This window comes from Mobula hypostoma, chromosome 22 (assembly GCF_963921235.1).
Source record: "Mobula hypostoma chromosome 22, sMobHyp1.1, whole genome shotgun sequence".
NCBI classification, from domain to species: domain Eukaryota; kingdom Metazoa; phylum Chordata; class Chondrichthyes; order Myliobatiformes; family Myliobatidae; genus Mobula; species Mobula hypostoma.
Genome location: NC_086118.1, coordinates 51,101,308 through 51,123,614, shown reverse-complemented (window position 1 = coordinate 51,123,614; position 22,307 = coordinate 51,101,308). Strand labels below are relative to the sequence as shown.

General features: G+C 41.3%; 1 protein-coding gene across 1 annotated transcript in view; it reads right to left on the bottom strand.

Moving 5' to 3' along the window:
• The window catches only part of aspscr1 (ASPSCR1 tether for SLC2A4, UBX domain containing), a 313,012-nt gene extending 293,531 nt beyond the window's left edge, over positions 1-19,481 (bottom strand). The window contains exons 1-3 of the mRNA XM_063030554.1: positions 19,342-19,481; positions 13,767-13,822; positions 9,656-9,773 (exon numbers count right to left, since the gene is read on the bottom strand). Of these exons, the coding sequence (XP_062886624.1) occupies positions 9,656-9,773; positions 13,767-13,822; positions 19,342-19,434 (267 nt within the window). The 5' untranslated portion in view covers positions 19,435-19,481. The remainder of the gene's footprint in view (positions 1-9,655; positions 9,774-13,766; positions 13,823-19,341) is intronic.
• Positions 19,482-22,307: the final 2,826 nt, after the last annotated feature.

The window sequence follows — 22,307 nt, the reverse complement described above, 5'->3', positions numbered from 1 at the left end:
CTGTGTTCAAAAAAAAACAGTCAATATGTCACAGATAGTTGGTGACTAAATAAGCAGTAAGACAATTCCAAACTGCTTGACTCACTGCGGTTTCAAGCATTCAATTGTGGAGATGTCAGAAATGGCTGTGTTTGAAAAGGAAATTATTTCACTACTTCACCAAGTTAGGAACTATTAAGAATTAAGGTATCTATCAACAATTACCTTGAATGTTACAATAAAAAGGAAGATTTGGAAGATGCAATCGTCAATAAAATTATATGAAGGCAGTCCATTATCTGCCTTAAGTTTCTACACTGATTTGGTTCATTGCGTACACTGCAGGAATTCCTCTGTTGATAATTTTTCAGAAATAATACAGTTTTATAGTACTGTAGTAAGTATTGATAGTACTCTGTTTTGTTCTGTGTCTCATCTAAATACATAATTTGTTACTGAATTAAACAGTAGTTTGTCTTTTTTTTTATACCTTTTTAACTTCTTCCATGAAAAGTTAACTAATAAGGGTAGCCGCTTCACTGGGCCAAAATATACTGGTCCTGATGTCTCAGTTTAACCTGAATCCACCAAAATATCTGATTCCCTTGCTCTATGCTCTGATTATTATCTTCTGCTCTGTAAAATGTTAAAAGTTTCAGTTTAAAAACTTTAACCTTCCCCTTTGTAGCCTGTAAGGACCCTTCAACGTGCCAAGCCAGTTTGATAACAATCACTGATGTCAGACATCTTTTATTCTTTACACCTAATGACTGACAGCATCAGGCATCATTAAAATATGTTTACCACAGAGATTGCTAGATCTTTACGGTCCTCATTGTTTGAGGTCAAGAGAGAAAGCAGCTCTTCCACTGCTGACTGCAAAATCCTGAGCCAGCTATCAAATTTTACCTGGCATCAAATCAGCAAATGTGGTTGATTACAGATTCCACTTTCCAAGAACTGCTGGACGAGACCACAATTCTTTGAACTCTGCTAGGAAGTTCTTTAATCACTCCTGGCTGCAGATAGGATTAATTTTCAGGTTGGAGCCGCTACCTTTTAATAGCCAGAGAACAGGCCAAAACAAAGTTTCATAAGCCACATCTAGCACAGAGCATCATGGCAGAGAAGAATGTTGATGGTCTGCACTGCTTGCAAGTCATCAGTCCATTTAGATTGGCAACTCAAGAAAATGGTGTCACAGTTGGAAAATTGGAATGGTTGCATAACAAATTCTGGAACACCAGCTAAGGTTCCAAGTTCTCTGCTATGATTGTTTTTGAATACAGTTGTAGGTCAAACCTGCAGGGAGCAACAGCTCATGTAAATTAGAGTGCTGGTCACTTCTACTGATCAAGTATTTCAGTGCACACAATTACCATTTTTCTTTCTTCAGGCTCCTGAATGTATTTAGTTCCCTTAATGAGTCAAAACCCAGTGTCTACAAATCCACTGGAGGCTGAAGACGACCTGTCCTGGGGTTAAAGGACTGTGTATGCATGGGTGGGTGGGGTTGAGAGAGGGAGGAACGAGGCCTGTTTTGCTGTTCCAGTTCAAGATGGCGCTGGTGAACTACAGCGACGACTTGCTGGCAGCAAACACAACTATTCATCACTCATATCTTTTCTCATAAATGATCATTAGCCTATAATTTCTTTTTGGGGTTGAGCTTCTGAACTGTCCGTATGACCTGGCATTTTCGAGGTGTGAGCTGAAGTCTTGAAGGTGCAGGACAGTTGCGGCGTAGCATGTACAGGCTGAATGGAGGTGCTGGAACCCAGGCCCCAGAGCAGGGAACCAGCCAATGGCTGGCTGCTAGAGTGGACTTGAAGGTGACTCAAAGTGACACAATGGAGGCGAGGCAAAGTCAAGTTGGCGGGACCGGGCCCGAGAGTGAGGAACAAGCCAATGTTTGAATGATAAACGCCAGGCTGAATTCCAAAGGTAGGATATCAGCTAAATCAAGGCAGCAGTTCCAGGCACAAGAGTGTATCGAAGCGGTGAGGAACAGGCTGGTGTTCAGCTCACTGGTTACGTGTCTCTGCACTGAAAGGAGGCTGTGGCCTGCAACTAACGGGTGCTTGGATCGGCTGTGACTGGAATCGTGGCTGTGGACTCACTTTCGTGAATTTCAATTCTGAATGTTATTTGGGTACTTTTATTGTTTGCACAATTTGTTTTTTTCCCCTGCACAGTGGGTGTTTGGCGGTCTTTTTTGATGGGTTCCATTGGGTTTCTTTGTTTGTGGCTGCCTGTAAGCTCAAGGTTGTACATAATATATATACTTTGATAATAAATGCACTTTATGTTCTGTTGTGTTGTGTTGTGTTGTTCTGCAGAACATGGTGGGCATGCTATGTTGACGCCAGATTGTACGTAGCACTTGCCCCCAGCCCATCTTTGGATGTATTGGTTGTTAACGCAAACAATACACTTCTCTGTCTGTTTCAATATATGTGTGATAAAACTAATCAGAATCTGAATCCTTTTTCTCTCATTTTGCAGAAATACATGGGTGTCCTTCATTTTTAGTAGCTTGTACTCAACAAATGGATTGATGGACAGGCGAAGGATAAGGAAAGATTGGGAAAAAACCCTAAAAATATTATTTACTTAGTTCGTGATCATTGATATATATATATCAGTGAGATAAAGTTTTTGTTTACATCATAATAAAATCATTGTTTTCAATAATCAGCCAGTTGCCATTTCCAACCAAAGGATGACAATTCTAGGCAGCAGAGGAATTCAGGTTAAGGACTCACTGAACATTGAAACTGCTCTAATGAGTGGAGCCAGAGGCTCATGGCCACTAAGAAATAGCCTGTAGAGTGAACCTGAACAGCCTCTCTTAAATGGCTCTAGCTTAAATGCCCAAGCCTACTGCAAAGTTGGGAGGGAAAAGTACCAAACCCAAACAAAAGCTGATTTAAGGACTGGGTCAGAACTGGAAAGAAGCTGATGACTGGGTCTAAGATATTCATTGTTTTACTCCAAGTCTCTGTATCAAAGCTGTTAGGATTCTGTTCAGCAATCCAGGACTGAGTGTGTTCACAAGGATACACTATGTCCCAAATATGGTGGGACAGTTCAGGGGAAAGAGAATCCCCAAAGAACTGGTGATTGTGATGGCCATTTTCTTACAGAACCTTTTCAGAAGGTACTGATAACGTCAATATTACATGTCAAATTCATTCTACTTAACACTGAACAAGTAAGGATGACACACCAACATGGGAGCAGCACTTCAACCATATATCAATGCGATCATTATGTTCTATATTTTTTTAAGAAAAACTATTTTAATTGATTTGTCATTGCTGGCTTTTTCAATATATTGAAAAGTTATCCGTGTTGTTTAGTAATAACTTCTCACAAAGCTCCTTCCAAAAGCATGGTGCTGAACATATCTTGGCATTTATGATAGTTGATGTTAATTTTTCAAACTCAGTTATGAACCAAGTTCTCAAGATAGCAATACCAATGTGCAACACACACAAAAATGCTGGTGAACGCAGCAGACCAGGCAGCATCTCTAGGAAGAGGTACAGTCGACGTTTCGGGCCGAGACTCTTCGTCAGGACTAACTGAAAGAAGAGCTTGTAAGAGATTTGAAAATGGGAGGGGGAGGGGGAGTTCCGAAATGATAGGAGAAGACAGGAGGGGGAGGGATGGAGCTAAGAGCTGGAAAGCTCTTCGTCATTCCAGGACGAAGGAGATATCTTTATTTTTTAAAGAAAGGGGGCTCCTTTCCTTCACCATCAACTCTGCTCTCAAACACATCTCTCCCATTTCATGCACATCTGCTCTCACCCCATCCTCCCGCCACCCCACTAGGAATAGGGTTCCCCTTGTCCTCACCTACCACCCCACCAGCCTCCAGGTCCAACATATAATTCTCCGTAACTTCCACCACCTCCAACGGGATCCCACCACTAAGCACATCTTCCACCCCCCCCCCGCTTTCTGCAGGGATTGCTCCCTACGCAACTCCCTTGTCCATTCGTCCCCCCCCATTCCTTCCCACCGATCTCCCTCCCGGCACTTATCCTTGTAAGTGGAACAAGTGCTACACATGCCCTTACACTTCCTCCGTCACTACCATTCAGGGCCCCAGACAGTCCTTCCAGGTGAGGCAACATTTCACCTGTGAATTGGCTGGAGTGATATACTGCATCCGGTGCTCCCGATGCTGCCTTCTATATATTGGAAAGACCCAATGCAGGCTGGGAGACCGTTTCGCTGAACACCTACGCTCCGTCTGCCAGAGAAAGCAGGATCTCCCAGTGGCCACACTTTTTAATTCCACGTCCCATTCCCATTCTGGTATGTCTATCCATGGCCTCCACTACTGTCAAGATGAAGCCACACTCAGGTTGGAGGAACAACACCTTATATTCCATCTGGGTGGCCTCCAACCTGATGGCATGAACACTGATTTCTCTAACTTCCGTTAATGCCTCACCTGTCCTTCGTACCCCATCTGTTAGTTAGTTAGTTAGTTTATTTATTTATTTATTTATTTATTAAAAATCTCTCTCTTTTTTCTCCCTCTATCCCTCTCACTATACTCCTTGCCCATCCTCTGGGCTTTCCTCCCCCTTTCTTTCTCCCTAGGCCTCCCGTCCCATGATCCTCTCCCTTCTCCAGCCTCATATCCCTTTTGCCAATCACCTGTCCAGCTCTTGGCTCCATCCCTCCCCCTCCTGTCTTCTCCTATCATTTCGGATCTCCCCTTCCCCCTCCCACTTTGAAATCTCTTACTGTCTCTTCTTTCAGTTAGTCCTGACGGAAGGTCTCGGCCCGAAACATCGACTGTACCTCTTCCTATAGATGCTGCCAGGCCTGCTGCGTTCACCAGCATTTTTTTGTGTGTGTTGCTTGAATTTCCAGCATCTGCAGATTTCCCCGTGTTTGCATTTTTAAGTACCAATGTGCACCAAGATATGAAAATGAATAACAGCCACCCTCCAATAAAAACCCAACAACTGATAAACCTCTGTAAGACAGATTATTAACTGTAAGACACTCAGTGATATTCTTCATGACTACATTTAATTGGGCTTAATATATCTAATAATACACATACATAATATGCATCAATGTGACCTTAGTGAAAGTGGATCACATCTGTTATCTTGTAGTGGACACAGCCCAGTCCATTACAGCAAAAATCCTCCCCACCATTGAGCACATCTACAAGGACGCTGCCACAAGGAAGCAGCATCCATCATCAAGGAACCCCATACAGGCCATGCTCTCTTCTCACTAAGACTATCAGGCTGGAGGTACAGGAGCCTTAGGTCCCACACCACCAACCAGGTTCAGGAACAGTTATTACCCTACAACCATCAGGCTTCTGAACCAGCATGGATGACATCACTCACCTCAACTCTGAACTGATTCCACAACTTATAGGCTCACCTTTGAGGACTCTACAACACATGCTCTCAACATTTACTTACCTTTTGTATCTGTACAGTTTGTCTTATTTTGAACATTGGTTGTTTGTCAGCATTTGTGAGTATTTTTCATTGATTCTATTGAATTTCTTTGTTCTACTGTAAATATCCTGAAGAAAATGAATATACACACTTTGATAATAAATTTACTTTGAACTTTGTTAGTAATTGGTACTAAGCTGCTCTTTATTTTTGCAAGCAATATTTATTGAACTCCTTGAAATTAATACGGTTAAGTGTCCTGTTTTCAACAAAGTGCTTTTGGCCAAAAATTAGTTTTCCTTGGAAACACAGCTTCCAAGAATGGAATATGACACAACAGAACAGCCCTACCAGATTCCAGTCATTGGATGCAATCATCTTTTTTCGTTCCGTACATGAAACAAAGGTTCACACAGAGATGTGTCATCAAGTAATGCACTTCAGTTGTGGAATTCATCTGGCTTTGGAGCATGTCCAACATCTAGCATCTCTAAACCAGCATTGATGTGGGAGCAACCACAATTTTCCTTTCCTTTATTTCTGCGGTTATTTTCACTGTTCAAGAAGAACTGTGAAAAGTTAAATCCCCAGCATTTCTCCCTAATCCTTCCATGGCAGTCAAACTTCATTCTTTACAAACTTTTCTATTGTCCCTTTGAACCGCTCGATCTCACAAACAAGTTCCTGAACTGGGAAACTATATTTGTACGCCACCTGCTTTCAGCATATCCAGTGAGCAAACTTCAGGCCATTTAATATAGCCCATTGTGTTCACAGGGTCTCTGCAAGTTGACTTCTTACCATCCACAGATAGATATTCCATCTTTTAAACCTCCTCAATTGAAATGCAACAATAATTATTAATTCAAACCATAAACTGCAATTGTCTGAATTGTTAAAGAATATGTGTAAAATGATTCATATACAGTGTTGAAAACCTAGAAAAGGCAACTAAACAACTATTTACAGTTATTCACTGCTCTAAGTCTGTGGGGCAGGAACTCATCAAATGCACTCAAGGTTCATAGGTGGTGGGTCAAACTACATCAGGCTTTAATTACTACTTAATCACCATATATTAAAACAAGGATGAAAATCTACTTGTCCCAAAGGTGCTGCAATCCCTTGAAATGATAAGGGGAATTAAGAGCATCCAAGCCGGAAATACCAAACGCACAATCATAATAGGATCACCTACAAGTTAGCAGCAAAATCAGGAAGCCCATTAATTTCTACATGAAATGTAATGGAAATCTGGAGCTCTTGCTATCCTAAGAGCTATCAACTCTGCATCAATTAGAACTTAATCGCACTAAGAAGATCTTTATTAATTTGGAGTATCAAGAGATATAAAACTAAAGTTAATAGAACTGGTTTGATGGTTAAATAACACACATAAAAATGCTGGTGAACGCAGCAGGCCAGACAACATCTATAGGAAGAGGTACAGTCGACGTTTCGGGCCAAGACCCTTCGTCAGGACTAACTGAAAGAAGATAGTAAGACATTTGAAAGTGGAAAGGGGAGGGAGAGATCGGAAATGATAGGAGGAGACAGGAGGGGGAGGGATGGAGCCAAGAGCTGGACAGTTGATTGGCAAAAGGGATATGAGAGGATCATGGGACAGGAGGCCTAGGGAGAAAGAAAGGGGGAGGGGAAAACACAAAGGATGGGCAAGGAGTATAGTGAGAGGACAGAGGGAGAAAAAGGAGAGAGAGAGAGAGAGGAGAGAGGGAGGGAGAGAGAGAGAGAGAGGGAGAGAGAGAGAGAGAGAAAGAAAGACAGAGAGAGAGAGAGAGAGAGAGAGAATAATAAATAAATAAATAAATAGATAGATAGATAAAGGGTAGGGTACGAAGGGGAGGTGGGGCATTAACAGAAATTAGAGAAGTCAATGTTCATGCCATCAGGTTGGAGACTACCCAGACAGACTATAAGCTGTTGTTCTTCCTACCTGAGTGTGGCTTCATCTTGACAGTAGAGGAGGCCGTGGATAGACATATCAGAATGGGAATGGGACGTGGAATTAAAATATGTGGCCACAGGGAGATCCTGCTTTCTCTGGCGTACAAGCCTCCTGATGGCATGAACATTGACTTCTCTAACTTCCGTTAATGCCCCACCTCCCCTTTGTACCCCATCCGTTATTTATTTTTTAAATTTTTTTTCTCTCTCCTTCTCTCCTTTTTCTCCCTCTGTCCCTCTCACTATACTCCTTGCCCATCCTCTGGGCTTCCCCCCTCCCCCCCATCTTTCTCTCTAGGCCTCCCATCCCATGATCCTCTCATATCCCTTTTGCCAATCAACTTTCCAGTTCTTAGCTCCATCCCTCCCCCTCCTGTCTTCTCCTATCATTTCGGATCTCCCCCTCCCCCTCCTACTTTCAAATCTCTTACTATCTCTTCTTTCAGTTAGTCCTGACGAAGGGTCTCGGCCCGAAACATCGATTGTACCTCTTCGTAGAGATGCTGCCTGGCCTGCTGCGTTCACCAGCAATTTTTTATGTGTGTTGCTTGAAATTCCAGAATCTGCAGATTTCCTCGTGTTTGATGGTTTAAACTGTTCTGTTTCTCTTGGTTGAGAACTAGCATAGTAACTACTGCCTCCCCCCATCCCAATAAAGCTCTGCAGCTTAATAGCCCACACAAACTGCTGGAGGAACTCAGCAGGTCATGCAGCATCTATGGAAGAGAATGTAACTGAATCGATCAGACACAACACAAAAGCCAAACTCATGTACAGCTTCCAATGCAAGTGAAATTGACTCCTATTGTCTAACCAGCTCATGAAAAAGTATCAGAAAAAAAGTAACATTCAAAATATTATCAATATCTGAAACACTCTAATTCCTTCATCAGGGCAATGCTGACACTTCTTAGATAGATTTAAATGTTTCTGAAAACATTACTATGGTTTGTTCAGTAACTAGCATGCCTTGCCTGCAAGTCAAGAAATTGTTCTGACATTTACTATAAAAGTACAAATTCACAGAAAAATAATGCAATTGTATAAAAACAACAGCTCCTGAAATATATCTTGTCATGTACTAAATACAATGAATAATATTCACGCATAAAATTCTGATTGTCTTTTTAAAAAATCTTTCACAGATCTTGCCTTCCAGGCTCAATTTCCAATTCTATGAGGATATACCAATATTGCTTACAGTCCTGGGAGACTGCTTCGTCAAGCACCTCCGCTCCATCCACCAAAAGCAGAATTTTCTGGTGGCCAAACTTTTAAATTCCAATTCCCATTCCATTTCTGACATGTCAGTCCATGGCCTCCTCATGTACCCACACCATTGGCCCACTCTCCTCTCCTATCAGATTCCTTCCTCTCTAGCCCTTGACCTTTCCTAGCCATCTGGCTTCACCTATCACCTTCCAGCTATTCTCCTTTGTTTCCCCCCCCCCCCCCACCTTTTTATTCTGGCATCTTCCCCTTCTTTTTCAATCCTAAAGAAGGGTCTCGGCCCAAAATGTTGACTGTTTATCAATTTCCATAGATGCTGTCTGATTTTTTTGTGAATGTTGCTCTGTCTTTACTCTGTTGCTGAAAAACGTTAACGGCAATTAAGTGATTTTGCACTACCAACATGAGATGACCATGAATATATAAAAAAGAGGGTATCACACCAGAACTTAGTGAAGCTGGTATTAAGACAATTGTTAAGACAGTGGTACAGTTTACTATCAAAGAGTACTGTATCAAATAACTTGCTGGTCTCCTTGGCATCAGCATCTTAAAGAGAACATTACTACTTCACTGAAGTAGTTTATAAAATTATCCATTTAATGCAAGAATAAAATTTATAAAATTGAGCAAGTCATGCCTAAGGCCAAAGCACAATGGAGCAATAGCAAATATTTCAAAAGCTAACAGAAACAAAAAATAAAAACAGAAAATAGTGAAAGTAATCAGTCGATCAGGCAGCATCTGTGAAGAAAGAAGCAGAGATGTGTTTTAGCTCAATAACTTTTGATCAGAAAGGCTCTGAAAGGTTATTATGAAAAGCATTAACGACATTTCACTCGCCACAGATACCTCCTGAGATACTTGGGAATATCCACAATCTTCTGTTTTCATTTCATATTTCCAGCATCTGTAGCTTTTACTGACTTTCAAGAAACAAAAATAACCTGACTACATTTTCAATTACAACTGCCACTACTGAAGGTCAAAGCATGAATTTTGTTGTTTGATTCGGTATCCAAAATTAGCAACCCTACCTTGCTCTCTGCTCCACCAACACGTTGACGTGTAGCTGTAACCATCTCCAATTTAGCATTGTTAGGTACATTAGCAAACCTCCACTGCTGTGATAAATCCAAAAGTGTTCTCTGGAACCTACAAAAACAAATCACCAGGGTTCTCCATAAGCAAAATATGGTGAAAATGCCATCAGGAAACAGGTCATGTGAACCAAGTTAACATTTCATATCAATGAGCTTTCATCAGATGACTCTCCACAAAAGGATACGCTCAGTATTTCCATTATTTTCTGCTTTAACACAAAATTCAACTTCAGGCACCTTTCAATAAATAACCCTCAAAGATTTCAAGCCCCACATAACTTAGGAGAATAATTGCTCGATTCACAGCCACAGGGAATGTAATATTTACCTTTAACAATCCACAGCCCTCAATATTTACTTGGATCGTTTAAATATGGAAAAACCTTAATATCAAGGAATCCATCTAATGTTTTAAGGATATATTACACTGCTCAGTTTTAAATTTCAATGATATGGAGAAATGGGAAAAACATACCATTCTGCCTGTCCAATTCCAAATAGCTGTATCTCAAGAAATAAATAAGTACATTTGAGAGTGGGAAAGCATTTGAGAGGGGCAGAAAGATGATTTCATGAAGAGTAGAAGCATATTTGTATTGCATGCAGCATAATTGTGAGAGACAGTGAGAGGGTTGAAAAAAACTGCCGGTGCCTCTGCTTGCAGAGTCTAGTCCACATATACAACATGCCTGGCATGGCTTTCATTCACAAAGAAAAAGATTTTATTTCATTAATCTATCAGTGAATCATGTCAATTTACAAGAATTTTATTAAACCACATAAATTTTATTATACCTGCAAAACCGAAGAAATTTTTACTTTCATCATTTTTTCTGTAAACCTGAAAAACTAAAATAAACCATTTTAACAAAAAGAGTTAAGAGGAAGATCATCACAACAGCATATATGCAACGAGTTTATCCCAAGTTCAGATGGTGAAAATTTAACACTCTACTGGGCAATTTAAATAAGAACAGAATTTATTCAGCACATCAGGCGTATGGGGAAGAAACAGAGATAATGGTTCAGGGTGATAATGTTGCCTCAGATCTAGGGAACGAGGCAAATTTCAACAATGGATCTACGATTGACCTGCTTGTGCATCTCAGGGCACAAGTGCACTTCAAGTGATGGCAAATGACGTCACAGGAGATCGTGAAGGAATGTGAATAACTGGGAGACAAACGCCTGATGCTCAGAGATAGGGTCATGGTCCAGAGGCAAATAAGAGATGTCAGACAGCTGGTGAACTCCTGTAGGAGATTAATTTACCACACAACAAAAGCACTGCCATTGCCAGTAGGCTTGATGACAACATGAAGGTTGAGACTGGTCAACCTGAGCATAACTCATGAATGGAGAAGTGGGGGGGAGGGGGGGAATGAGTAGGAATGAGGAAGTTTAGAATAAGAAAGGGCAGTATTAAAATCAAATGGCCACTATTATGCTAACAGTCAATGATGAATCTCCAAGTTAATCATTACAGTCAGAGTCATAGAACACTACAGTACAGAAAAAGGGCCTTCGGTCCACTTCATCTACGCCAAACTATTATTCTGCGTAGTTATAGTCCTCCATACCCCTCCCATTTGTACAAGGCCATAATACAAAGCATCAGAATTAGGCTCTTTGACCCATCGAGTCTGCTCCACCATTCCATTATGGCTGATTTATAACCCCTCTCAATCCCATTCTCCTGCCTTCTCCACGTAACCTTTGATGCCCTTACTAACCAAGGACCGACCAACCTCCACTTTAAATATAACCAGTGACTTGGCCTCCATGGCCATCCACAGATCCTCCACCTTCTGGTAAAATAAAGTCCTCTTCATCTCATACTTATCCAAATGTCTCTTAAATGTTGTAATCAAACCCACATCCACCACTCCCACTGGCAGCCCATTCAACATTCACACCACCCTGAGTGAAGAAGCCAGGTTTTTCTTAAGTATTTCATCTAATAGTTAATCTAAATCATTATCTCTGAGTGGTGGGGTGGAGGCACATCTCTACCAAAGGAGGTGTAAGGTGCTCCTTCCCTCTGTCAGCCTGCAGGTCACCCTTGGGGGAGGTGCAGCACCTGCTTAGCCCCCTGATCCGGGTCACGTAAAACTATGGGAGCAGGTGGTGGATGGCCCTATGAGCAGCTGGTCACAAGTCCTGGTTATGCGACCAGCGACACCAGCCAGACAATCTCTGAAGAGTATTGATAATGGCTGGAGTCATCCCTCCTGTAAAGACACTGTCCAGAAGAAGGCAATGGCAAACCACTTCTATTAAACTTTGCCAAGAACAATCATGGCTGAGACCATAATCGCCTACGTCACATGACATGGCACAAAACAATGATGATGATGACGATATTTCTCTCACATTCAGATGCTGTTTTGCAGGATTGTGTGCTTTTATTTCAGATTCCCAGCATTTGCAGGGTTTTTTTTTATTTATAACAACCTAAATGTCTATACCACCTGTACTTCATTATGGAAATGTGTTGAAGAACACTAAAAAGATAACTCAAGAGCTAACACCTTAGAATCAGGAAAGCACAGAATTCAAACGGCAAGATAGGTTCAAGAAGAGTTACTATCCCTCAACCATCAAGTTCTTGAACAGAAATGGATAACTACACTTACTTGCCCATCCATTGAGATCTTCCCACACCAATGATCTCACTTTAAGGATTCTTTATCTTGTTGTTTCATGTTCTCATTACTTATTTCTATTTATTTATATTTGCCTTGTTGTATTCTGCACTCTGGTTGATCTTTCATTGATCCTGTTATAGTTACTATTCTACAGATTTGCTGAGTTTGTCTGCAGGAAAATGGACTCAGGGCTGTTTATTGTGACATATATGTACTTTGATAATAAAATTTACTTTAAAATTTGATTTACTGAACAGATACTGCTAATCTTCGGAGCATTTATGTAGGATAATAACATTTAAAAACAACAGTGTTCCAAATAAAGCTAATTATTCTGGTACAACGCGAATTCTGTGTTTAATCTAATCAGAGTCTCTAAGACCAAATGATCTAATCATCAAGTAATAAAGGCCTCAAATGAGGGAGAATTAAACTGCTTTTGATTAGCAATAGTTGAGTATCGCACATGTTCAGGAATTCCAAGTACCAATAGAGAAATTATTTTGCATGGAGCTCATTGAAATACATTATTTGACTGTGGTAATCAGTGCTGTAAATTATTAAAAGGTTGCTTCACATCTGCTACCAAATGCAAAGTCTGGACACACAGGTGAACAATGTTTAATACTGGACTTGCAGAACCTATGTAGCACAGTTCCCAGCAATTCCAAAGTATGACAGTGAAACAGATGTAGCTCTGTAAAACATGAAACTTCTGACAGGCCAAAACTAAAGGATTTCAAGTGAAAACATAATTTATACTAAAGGATTAAATATGCTTGTTCTTGAAGTTAATTAATTTACACACTTATGTTAATGGATTCGATTTTTGCGTTTATGGACTGTAGATGTTTTCACATTTACATTTTTTATATTGTTATTCGCTCATTCCTTTTCCATTTTGTTGTGTGAGGGGAGGGGGTTTGGGGGTTGCTGTTCTGGTTGCGTTCTGTTAATTTTTTTTGTACGAAGAGGGGTTGTTTGGGGATCTCTGTTCTTGTCCTGTTTTGTGCAGGGTGGAGGGGAGATTTGGGGTCAATGTTCTTGTTCCGTTTTGTGTGGAGGGACTGGGGTTTGTGTGTTGGGGGGGTTGATGTTTCTCTTTGAATGACTTTCATGTTCTTTCTTCATTTCCTGGCTATCTAGAGAAGACAAATCTCAGAGTTGTGCACGGACACACACTTTGATAACAAATGAACCTTTGAACTTTTTTGAACTTTGAACAAGATTGACCTAGACTTAGGGACTCTGAGAACCTCAAGTTTAAATATGTCTGACTCCAAATATTATAAAACAAAGGTATAGCTCCATAGAAATATAAAAGATCAGTGCCCCTCCACAAAGAAGTGAAAAACTTAAAACAAAAACAGACTACTTTTAAAAAAAAAGATTCTTACTTGAGGGTATATTCTTCAGGATCAAAATTTTGCTTTCTGCACACCTCTTCTAAAACCTAAAACACAAAAACAAAATGACAAACATTGCATTGAACTATGGAGAAATAAATCACCTGGCTATAAATCACTGCTATGATGAAAAATTCTCATTTTAGACATTTATTTTGATTAAGGAATCAGATTTATATAATGAATGAAAATTAGTATACGTGTCTATGGTGTCTTACAATGACAGATTTGTGCAGCTCTTCTAGATCATGGGTTCCCAACCCTTTTTATGCCATGTTCCCATACCATTAACCGAGGTACCGTGGACCCCAGGTTGGGAACCCCTGTTCTAGATGACGTGAACTACACGGAGAAATGAGTGCAGAAGGGTTTTTAAAGTGGAAAAGCTGTCGCACTGTGGCAGTTCCACACACTCGACCTCGGAAGTCCGGGTCCAGTGGTATGAGCATTGATCACAACTGGAGTCTTCCTTGGTTGCAGTGGATGACATGATTTTGTCTGTGCCTCGTCATGCCCTTCGCTCTCCATGGAGCTGTGCAGAACCGCCTTCCTGCCCACTGGATCTCACTGTTGATCTCTTCCGCCCAATCCGCTGAAACTGATTTCACATGACAGGACAGGCTCGTCCCTGTCTCACTGAGGAACAGGACCTTAACTGGTAGAGCCCGCCTGTTGAAGCAGGGTACCGGATGTGGCCGCTGTTACATGCACACAGCTACTCAGAGCCACAGATGAGAGCTGAGAGTCTGGTGGGGATCAAAGGTGTGTGAGCTGCACTAGAATGGACACAACAAGCCCCTCCACTAAAGGTGCTACCCCTTCCTGGACACCCCAAGAGAAGTTATGTAGCCGACCTTGTTTAAAACTTAGCCAAATTACCCCTCTCAGGATGACAACAAAAAAAAAGTCCATGAACCTTTCTCACGCTAAGCCAGATACTACAACTATAATGATTTAAACAGTGTATCATCCAATATTTTTATGTACATTCGCTAAATTATTTCTACTTATGTATATTTTTAATTGCTTTTTCCTGCCTTTCATTTGTGAAGTCTGCATCATCCTATTTTGTGAGGGGAATTCCACTCCTCCAAAATTAGGGAAGTACTTAATAAAACTGCTCTAAGATACCCAATACTGTAACAGCAGCGTAAGTGGAAATCATAAATGTGTGTGGCTCAAGATTTCCAGCATTTGCAGAACTGCTTGTGTTTATTGTGGAATCATTGCCTATTTTACTGAAACAATGTAAAGCAGTCCTTCAGCAACACTTGTTTCAACCTCATCAAAGTAATTGACAAAATGGTCACCTTGGTCAGTCTGCTGGAGGAAAATCCCATTAAGCTGGAAAGAGTGCAGAGCAGATTTACATGGATATTGCCAGGACTGAGTTATGCAGAGAGCTAGTACAGGCTGGGACATTACTCTTTGGAGCACAGTACACTGAGGTTGTATTACAGAAGTGTATAAAATTATGGGGGCACATAGATAGGGTAATTGACAGTTTTTTGCCCAGAGATGAAAATTAAGAACTAGAGGACATTGTTTTCAGGTGAGAAAACAGAATGAGAATCAGGTTTATTATCATTTGTATTTTGTAATTTGTAATCCTGTAATTTGTTGTTTTGTAGCAGTACAGTGTATACTATAAATTACTATCTATATATATACATACACACACACACATATATATATATATATATATATATATATATATAGTGCAAAAACATCAGATTAATAGGGACTCAAGGGGCAACTTTATCAGTGAGAGGGTGGTCTTTATGTACAATAAATTGCCAAAGGAAATGGTCGAGGCAAGCACATCTACAGCAGCACAGTAACGTTGTGGTTAGCAGTACAGGTGACCCAGGTTCAATTGCCCCTGCTATCTGTAAGGAGTTTGTAAGTTCTCCCTGTGACCGCATGGGTTTCCTCCGGGTGCTCCGGTTTCCTCCCACAGTCCAAAGACATACCGGTTGGTAGGTTAATTGGTCATTGGAAATTGTCTCATGATTAGGCTAGGATTAAATCGGGGGGTTGCTGGGCAGTGTGACTAAAAGGCCGGAAGGGCATGTTCCGCGCTGTATCTCAATAAATTAATGAATACACAGTGTTTTAAGACACTTTGACAGGTACCTGGTAGGAAAGGTTTAAAGAGACAGGAGTCAAATGCTGGCAAAATGGAGTATTTTAGTAGGGAATGTTGGTCAGTAGGGACCAGATGGGCCAAAGGGCCTGATGCTGTGCTGAGCAACTCCATGACTAATATCAGGTCCAATACATTCAGCAAAGAAGATAAAGATTAGCTTTGCCAAGTATGCATCGAAATCTACAGTGAAATCCATTGTTTGTGTCAAATCAAATCAGCAAGGATTGAGCCTGGCAGCCACAAGTGCCACCAGGCTTCCATCACTAACATAGCATGCCCACGACCTACTAACCATAACTGCAATGTCTTTGGACTGTGGGAAGAAACTGGCATACCCAGAAGAAGCCCACAAGGTTGCAGGGAGAATATACATTTTTTTAAACAGACAGGAGGAAATTGAACCCCAATTGTACAGCAGGTGGAGTAAAGTGATACTGCAAACCACTATGCTACTGTGCCGATCTTGAGACTGAATATTTCCAGTTTCAGTCAAGTGTGAGTTGGTACTGGTTGGTCTAACTTCTGAGAATCTTTGTCCAGGACGTGCAACTACAAACTGGCAGATGAAGTTACTTAATTTCTCATCATTTTCTGCCACAGCAGCAGATGCCATACAATGACAACAGTTCAGAAGTATGAAACAAATTGCATAAATACAAGTTGTTCTTTCAGCTTTGACAACTAGATCAGAGCCAAAAGAGAACAAAAATCTGTCAATCTCCAACTGCAGTGGTAGACTTGATAACACTTCGAAATGTTGCACCTTTTGGAACATTTAATCCAACCGATAGAATTCTCTGATCAACAGATAGAATTAATTATAACTGGACAAACTGCAAGATAGGGCACAGCAGTACTAATCATAAGAAATAAATTCCTAAATGTGTCAGCTTCAAGCAACAGTAGTGTTCTCGCCTCTCCTGAACCAAGTGATGTAGATTCAAGATTTAGTCCACGCTTTTTGTGCACATCTTTCGTTACAGAAAATTAAGAGGTCATCTCACTGAAATGTTTAAATCTCGATAAGGTGTACACAGAAAAACTACACTCTCAGGTGGAAAGAGTTCAAAAAAAGATGTTACGTAAGGTTGAAGTCAGAAAGCATTTCCTCACAATAGATAACTTTATTTGTTTATTGAAATACAGTACAGGTGTCTCTCTCTTTCGATGATGTCGTACGATGTTACCAATGTTCTGCATTTATGGATTTGGACTATGGACAATGGACTTTTTAGGTCTTATGGTTTTTATATTCTGTGTTTTCACCCATTCTTTTTTGTTTTATTTTTGTGCAGGGAAGGGGTTTAGGGGGTTGATGTTTTGTGGCATTTTAAGTTCTTTTGTGCGGGAAGGGAGATTTGGGGGGGGGTCAATGGTCTTGTTGCATTTGATGATCATGCTGACGCTCTTTTTTGTGTGGGGGAGGGTTTACTGTTTCTCTTTGAACTGACTTCCATTGTTTCTGTTTTGTGGCTATTTGGAGAAGATGAACCTCAGAGATATATACTGCATTCATACTTTGATAATAAATTAACTTTTGAACAGGCCCTTCCAGCCACACTGCCTAGCAATTCCCCAATTTAATTCTAGCCTAATTACAGGAGAATTTACAATGACTAATTAACCTACCAACCAGTACATCTTTGGACTGTGGGATGAAACCGGAGCACCCAATGGAAACCCATGAGCTCACAAAGAAAACTTACAAACTCCTTATAGACCGATGATCACTGTTCCCTAAAATACATCTGAGACCCAGTTAACTGTAAACATCAAAACTGAGTGATAAATGGTATGCGAAGTCTAGTAGTTATAGAAATAAAAACAGGTAGTTGAAGTCAAGATACAGATCAGATATGAACTAATTAAAAGGTTGAGGTCCACAGAAACAAGTCCCTTGGATCCTCACCAATCTTTTTACCCACTTACACCAAACCCAACTGGCCATCTTTCTAAGCCTTATCTATTTATGTGCTTGTCTAAGTGTCTCCTAAATATAATTGTATCTGAATCTGCTAATTCCTCTGGCAACATGTTCCAAATGTTAGTCATTCTCAGAGTTAAAAAAATTAAAAATTACCCTCAAGATCCTCTTCAAATCAAAGGGATGAGGAATGACCTCATTGAAACCTATTTAATGTTGAAACACTTCAATAAAATGGATGTGGAGAACACGTTTCCTGTGGTAAGGAGTCTGAGATCAGAGGACACAACCTCAAAATAGAGGAGCATCCTTTTAGAATGGAGATGAGGAAGAATTTCTTGAGCCAGGGAGTGGAGAATTCATTGTCACACAGCCTGCCATGGAGGCAAAGTCATTGGGTATATTTAAGGCAGAGGCTTGATTAGTTAGGGCATGAGCAGATACAGGGAGAAGGCAAGAGACTGGGGCTGAGAGGGAAAATGGATCAGCCACAATGAAGTGGCAGAGCATTCTCAATGGGCGGCCTAATTCTGCTCCTGTATCTTATGGTCTTATGATCTAGATCCACTAATTCTCACATTTAAAACTATGCTCTCTTGTGTGCTATCTTTACCATGAGAGAAAGATATCCATAATATCTGCCCTCTCTACACCAATAGATTTGCAGCTTAAGGAAAGGTGAAATTGGTGAAGATATTGATTAGCAAAGTAGGCTCAAAGGGTTGCATGGCTGATTGCTTCTATTGGATGCTTAGTTTGACAATTCTCAGAAAATACATTAGGGAGTGCTCAGTGAGTGAAGTAACATTTTATCCTCAGCAAATTCCAAGACAACAATTCAATCAGTCCCACTTTGTAGTGATCTCTGAACAAATTAGTTGTACTTGACAAGGGGTGGCAAACCAAAGCGGGAAAACCCATTTACTGTATATCGACATGCCCTCTTCATGTTAGGAGCTACACGAGCCATTTACCGTAACTAGTTTGCATCTGATCTGTATCTTGACTTCAACAGCATATTAACATGCACTCTTCACGTTAGGAAGTACTCAATGTTTTAAGAACAGCTTCTCCCCCGTCCGCCATCAGATTTGTGAACAGTCTATGAAGACCACCTCGCATTCTCTTTTGCATTATTCATTTTTTTGTAAGTTGTGGTAATTATATGGCTTTACGCTTCACTACTGCCGCAAAACAACAAATTTCACAATATCTGTCAGTGACAATCAACCTGATACTGTTATATTGAGTTGCAGCTGTCTGGGTTTATTCAGTCAAAAGGTTTTTACAATTGTATTTTTGCCGGGGACTCGCACACGTGTAAATAGTGGAAGATTTAGTGCCCGCACTGACAGTGCTGCCCCCATGTGTGAGGGGCACTCTGACTCAGTTGAATCAGCTCCAGCTGGCGGGCCCTACTTCAGGGAGGCGGTCCCTCAGACCTCGAGTTTAGGGGGTGGGGGCAGAGGCCAGGCCTTCTCCTCATCGCTCACCTGTAGCAGCGGGGTGCCGGCCGCCACCTTCACCTGCTGCCGCCGCCCGTTCGGGGCCAGCACCGTTACTGCAGTCACCCCACTCGCCGCCATCGCAGTGACGCAGCCCCCTGCCTGTTCAAAACACAACTTTATTGGTAGTGCACCGGTGTGCGCAGGCGCGCTGGGACACGTCCCGCTGCGCGCTCTCGGGGCGGGGAGGGCGCTGCCGCCCGGTCCTCCAATCACAGGAACACAGTCAACCCAATCGATAGGCAATCAGTGCAACTAATCAATGCAGCAAACTCAGTCCGGCCGATCAAAGCAAACCTTCAACGCAGAACGAGCAGAGCAAGCCCCCCAACTTCATTCTGCCTTCTGCCCCCCGATGAAGGCTCTCAGCCTGAAACGTCGACTCCTTATTCCCCTCCATGGATGCTGCCCGACTTGCCGAGTTCCTGCACCGTTTTGTGTGTGTTGCTCAGATTAACAGCACCTGCAGAATCTCTTGCGTGTTTGTGCATTTTATTTTTGCGGGTATTTATGCGTATTTTCTTCCATATGTGTATTTAACCACTACTTTTAATGTTCTTTATTCTGCATCATTATTGACTGTTGTTGCACGTTGCGCCTACACACCACAGCAAATTCCTAGTACATGTCAATGTATATGGCGAATAAAGATGATCCTTGATAAAGTTGATCCTCCATATATAGGGAGCCAATCATTACTTTCTCTTTTTATTTAGCCAACAGACAATAACTGCAATTATACCAGCATATCAAATCAATGAACCGTGCAGCAATTAATGGCATAGCACCTTCAGCACAACAAAGCATTGGCACAATAATCAAAACCAGATTCTGTAGAGAAGTTAAGAGAGAAGAACAGAAGCCTAATTGTGGAGCTAGATATTATGGAGAAGAGAGATGAACGTCCTTTGAGCTGGAATTGCAGATCTCAGAGCTAAGGAAGGAAGCCATTTTCCCTTGAGTGGGTATAGCCGCAAGGCAGCGGAGGTTTGAGATCCGAATTTTCCCTCTCCTAGATGTGCTGCCAGTGACAGCTGACAAGACCTATCTATCTGAAGGTACCAGCAACTCGACTTGGCCCCTTCTCCTGTCAGTAGAAACGGTGCCACCAGGCTTAGTAGCTAAGCTATACATGAAGGCCAGGAGCTGGACTTGGTTGTCAAGGCTATTTGAGGCGCATGCCATTGGGAGCATTTAATAGGTTGTGGGAGCTTGTTCCCATTACCACCCCCAGCTGTAACAACCTTAAGGACACATAATAAACCAATATCAATATCAATCTCTACATCAGGCCCTACCATTTTATGTACCTTCTATGTTTCAATAAAATTACCCCTCATTAGCGTCCAAAGAATATGGATCTAATTTCTTTAGCTGCTTATGACAAGGCAATTCTCTCGTCCCAAAGTTAGCTTCATGGATGTCTTTTGGCTGCCGAAAATGCCAATATATCAACCTTACTTCCAAAGCTGCACGTGGTTCTGCAGGTGTGGCCTCGCCAGTATGATGTATGAATACCTCCCTCTTTTTAAACTCCAACACCCTTGCAAGAGAGGCCAAAGTGCTAATAAAAGAGATGCTGGGGTCTGGAGCAAAAACACAAACTTCGGGAGGAACTCAGCGGGCCAGGCAGAGTTTCTCTCACACAGGGCTTCTTAACTTGGGGTCCATGGACCCCTCGGGGGGGGGGGGTGTCGGCGAGTAGACTCCAGGGTCTGAGAACTTGGGAAAAAAACTTACAACTTTCTTTTCACTAACCTGTAACTGAAATTTAGAATTCCCTTCAGTTATGAAAGTTAGCAACAAACTACAGTAGTATTAGCCATACCTGTGACTTTGCCACCAATAGAAAGTACAGGTATTTTCATATCACATTACAGTTGTTACAAATACCCCAAAATATTGTTACACCATACACCACACTCATAACTACTTCAAATTTACAGTAGATATTAGACCTGCAGCTAAGCAACAACCACCTTCACACTGATATGACTTCAAAAAATTAAAATTTAATTTTAACTTGCCTATATTTTAATGTATAGTCTTGTTATGCATTGCTCTTTCATTGATTCAATTATGTTTCTTGGATTTATACATTATAATTGGTTTCTTTTGTAATGCTACGTATTTTATTTTATATATTTAAATATATTATTCTGAGAATAATGGCTTCACCAGACAGCCAAAGGGGTCCATGACATGAAAAAAGATCTCCTTAGCTAGCAATTTGTTTAATACCAATGTGCTATTTGCATTCTGACGACTCTCTGTGTAAAAAAGCCTGGCCTACACATTTCCTTTAAACTGTTCCCTCTCACCTAAAGCTATGCCCTCTAGTATTAAAGCTGTGACCTCTAGCCTCTACCCTACTCCCTAAACACTAATAACTGCACGACCAGATTTACTGCATCTGCCTGTTAACGGCTTGTGATTTGGGCACGAATAAACCAAAGTAACCCACACAAAATGCTGGAGGCACTCAGCAGGTTGGGCAGAGTCTACCGAGAGGAATAAAGCATGGTCATTTCGGGCCGAGACCCTTCACCCGGACAGGAAAACCAACATCCTTCTGTATTTTCCAAGCTCAGGAAAGTCTGCAGATGCTGGAGATCCAAAACAACACACACAGAATGCAGGAGGAACTGAGCTAGTCAGGCAGCGTCTATGGAAAAGAGTAAACAGTCGACTTTTTGGTTTCTGAAGAAGGGTCTCAGCCTGAAACATTGACTATTTACTCTTTTCCATAGCTGCTGCCTGACCTGCTGAGTTCCACCAGCATTCTATATGTGTCCCTTGTGTATTTAGCTCATCTGCAATCTTTTCCCGTTTATATAACAGTTTGCCTTTAAATTTCCCCTTCTGAAGTGTATGGCTTCTCCACTGGCCAAATTACCACTGCACTGCCCTGTGTTAAGTGTATTGCACGAGTTCTTGAAACAGAGAGAAAAAAA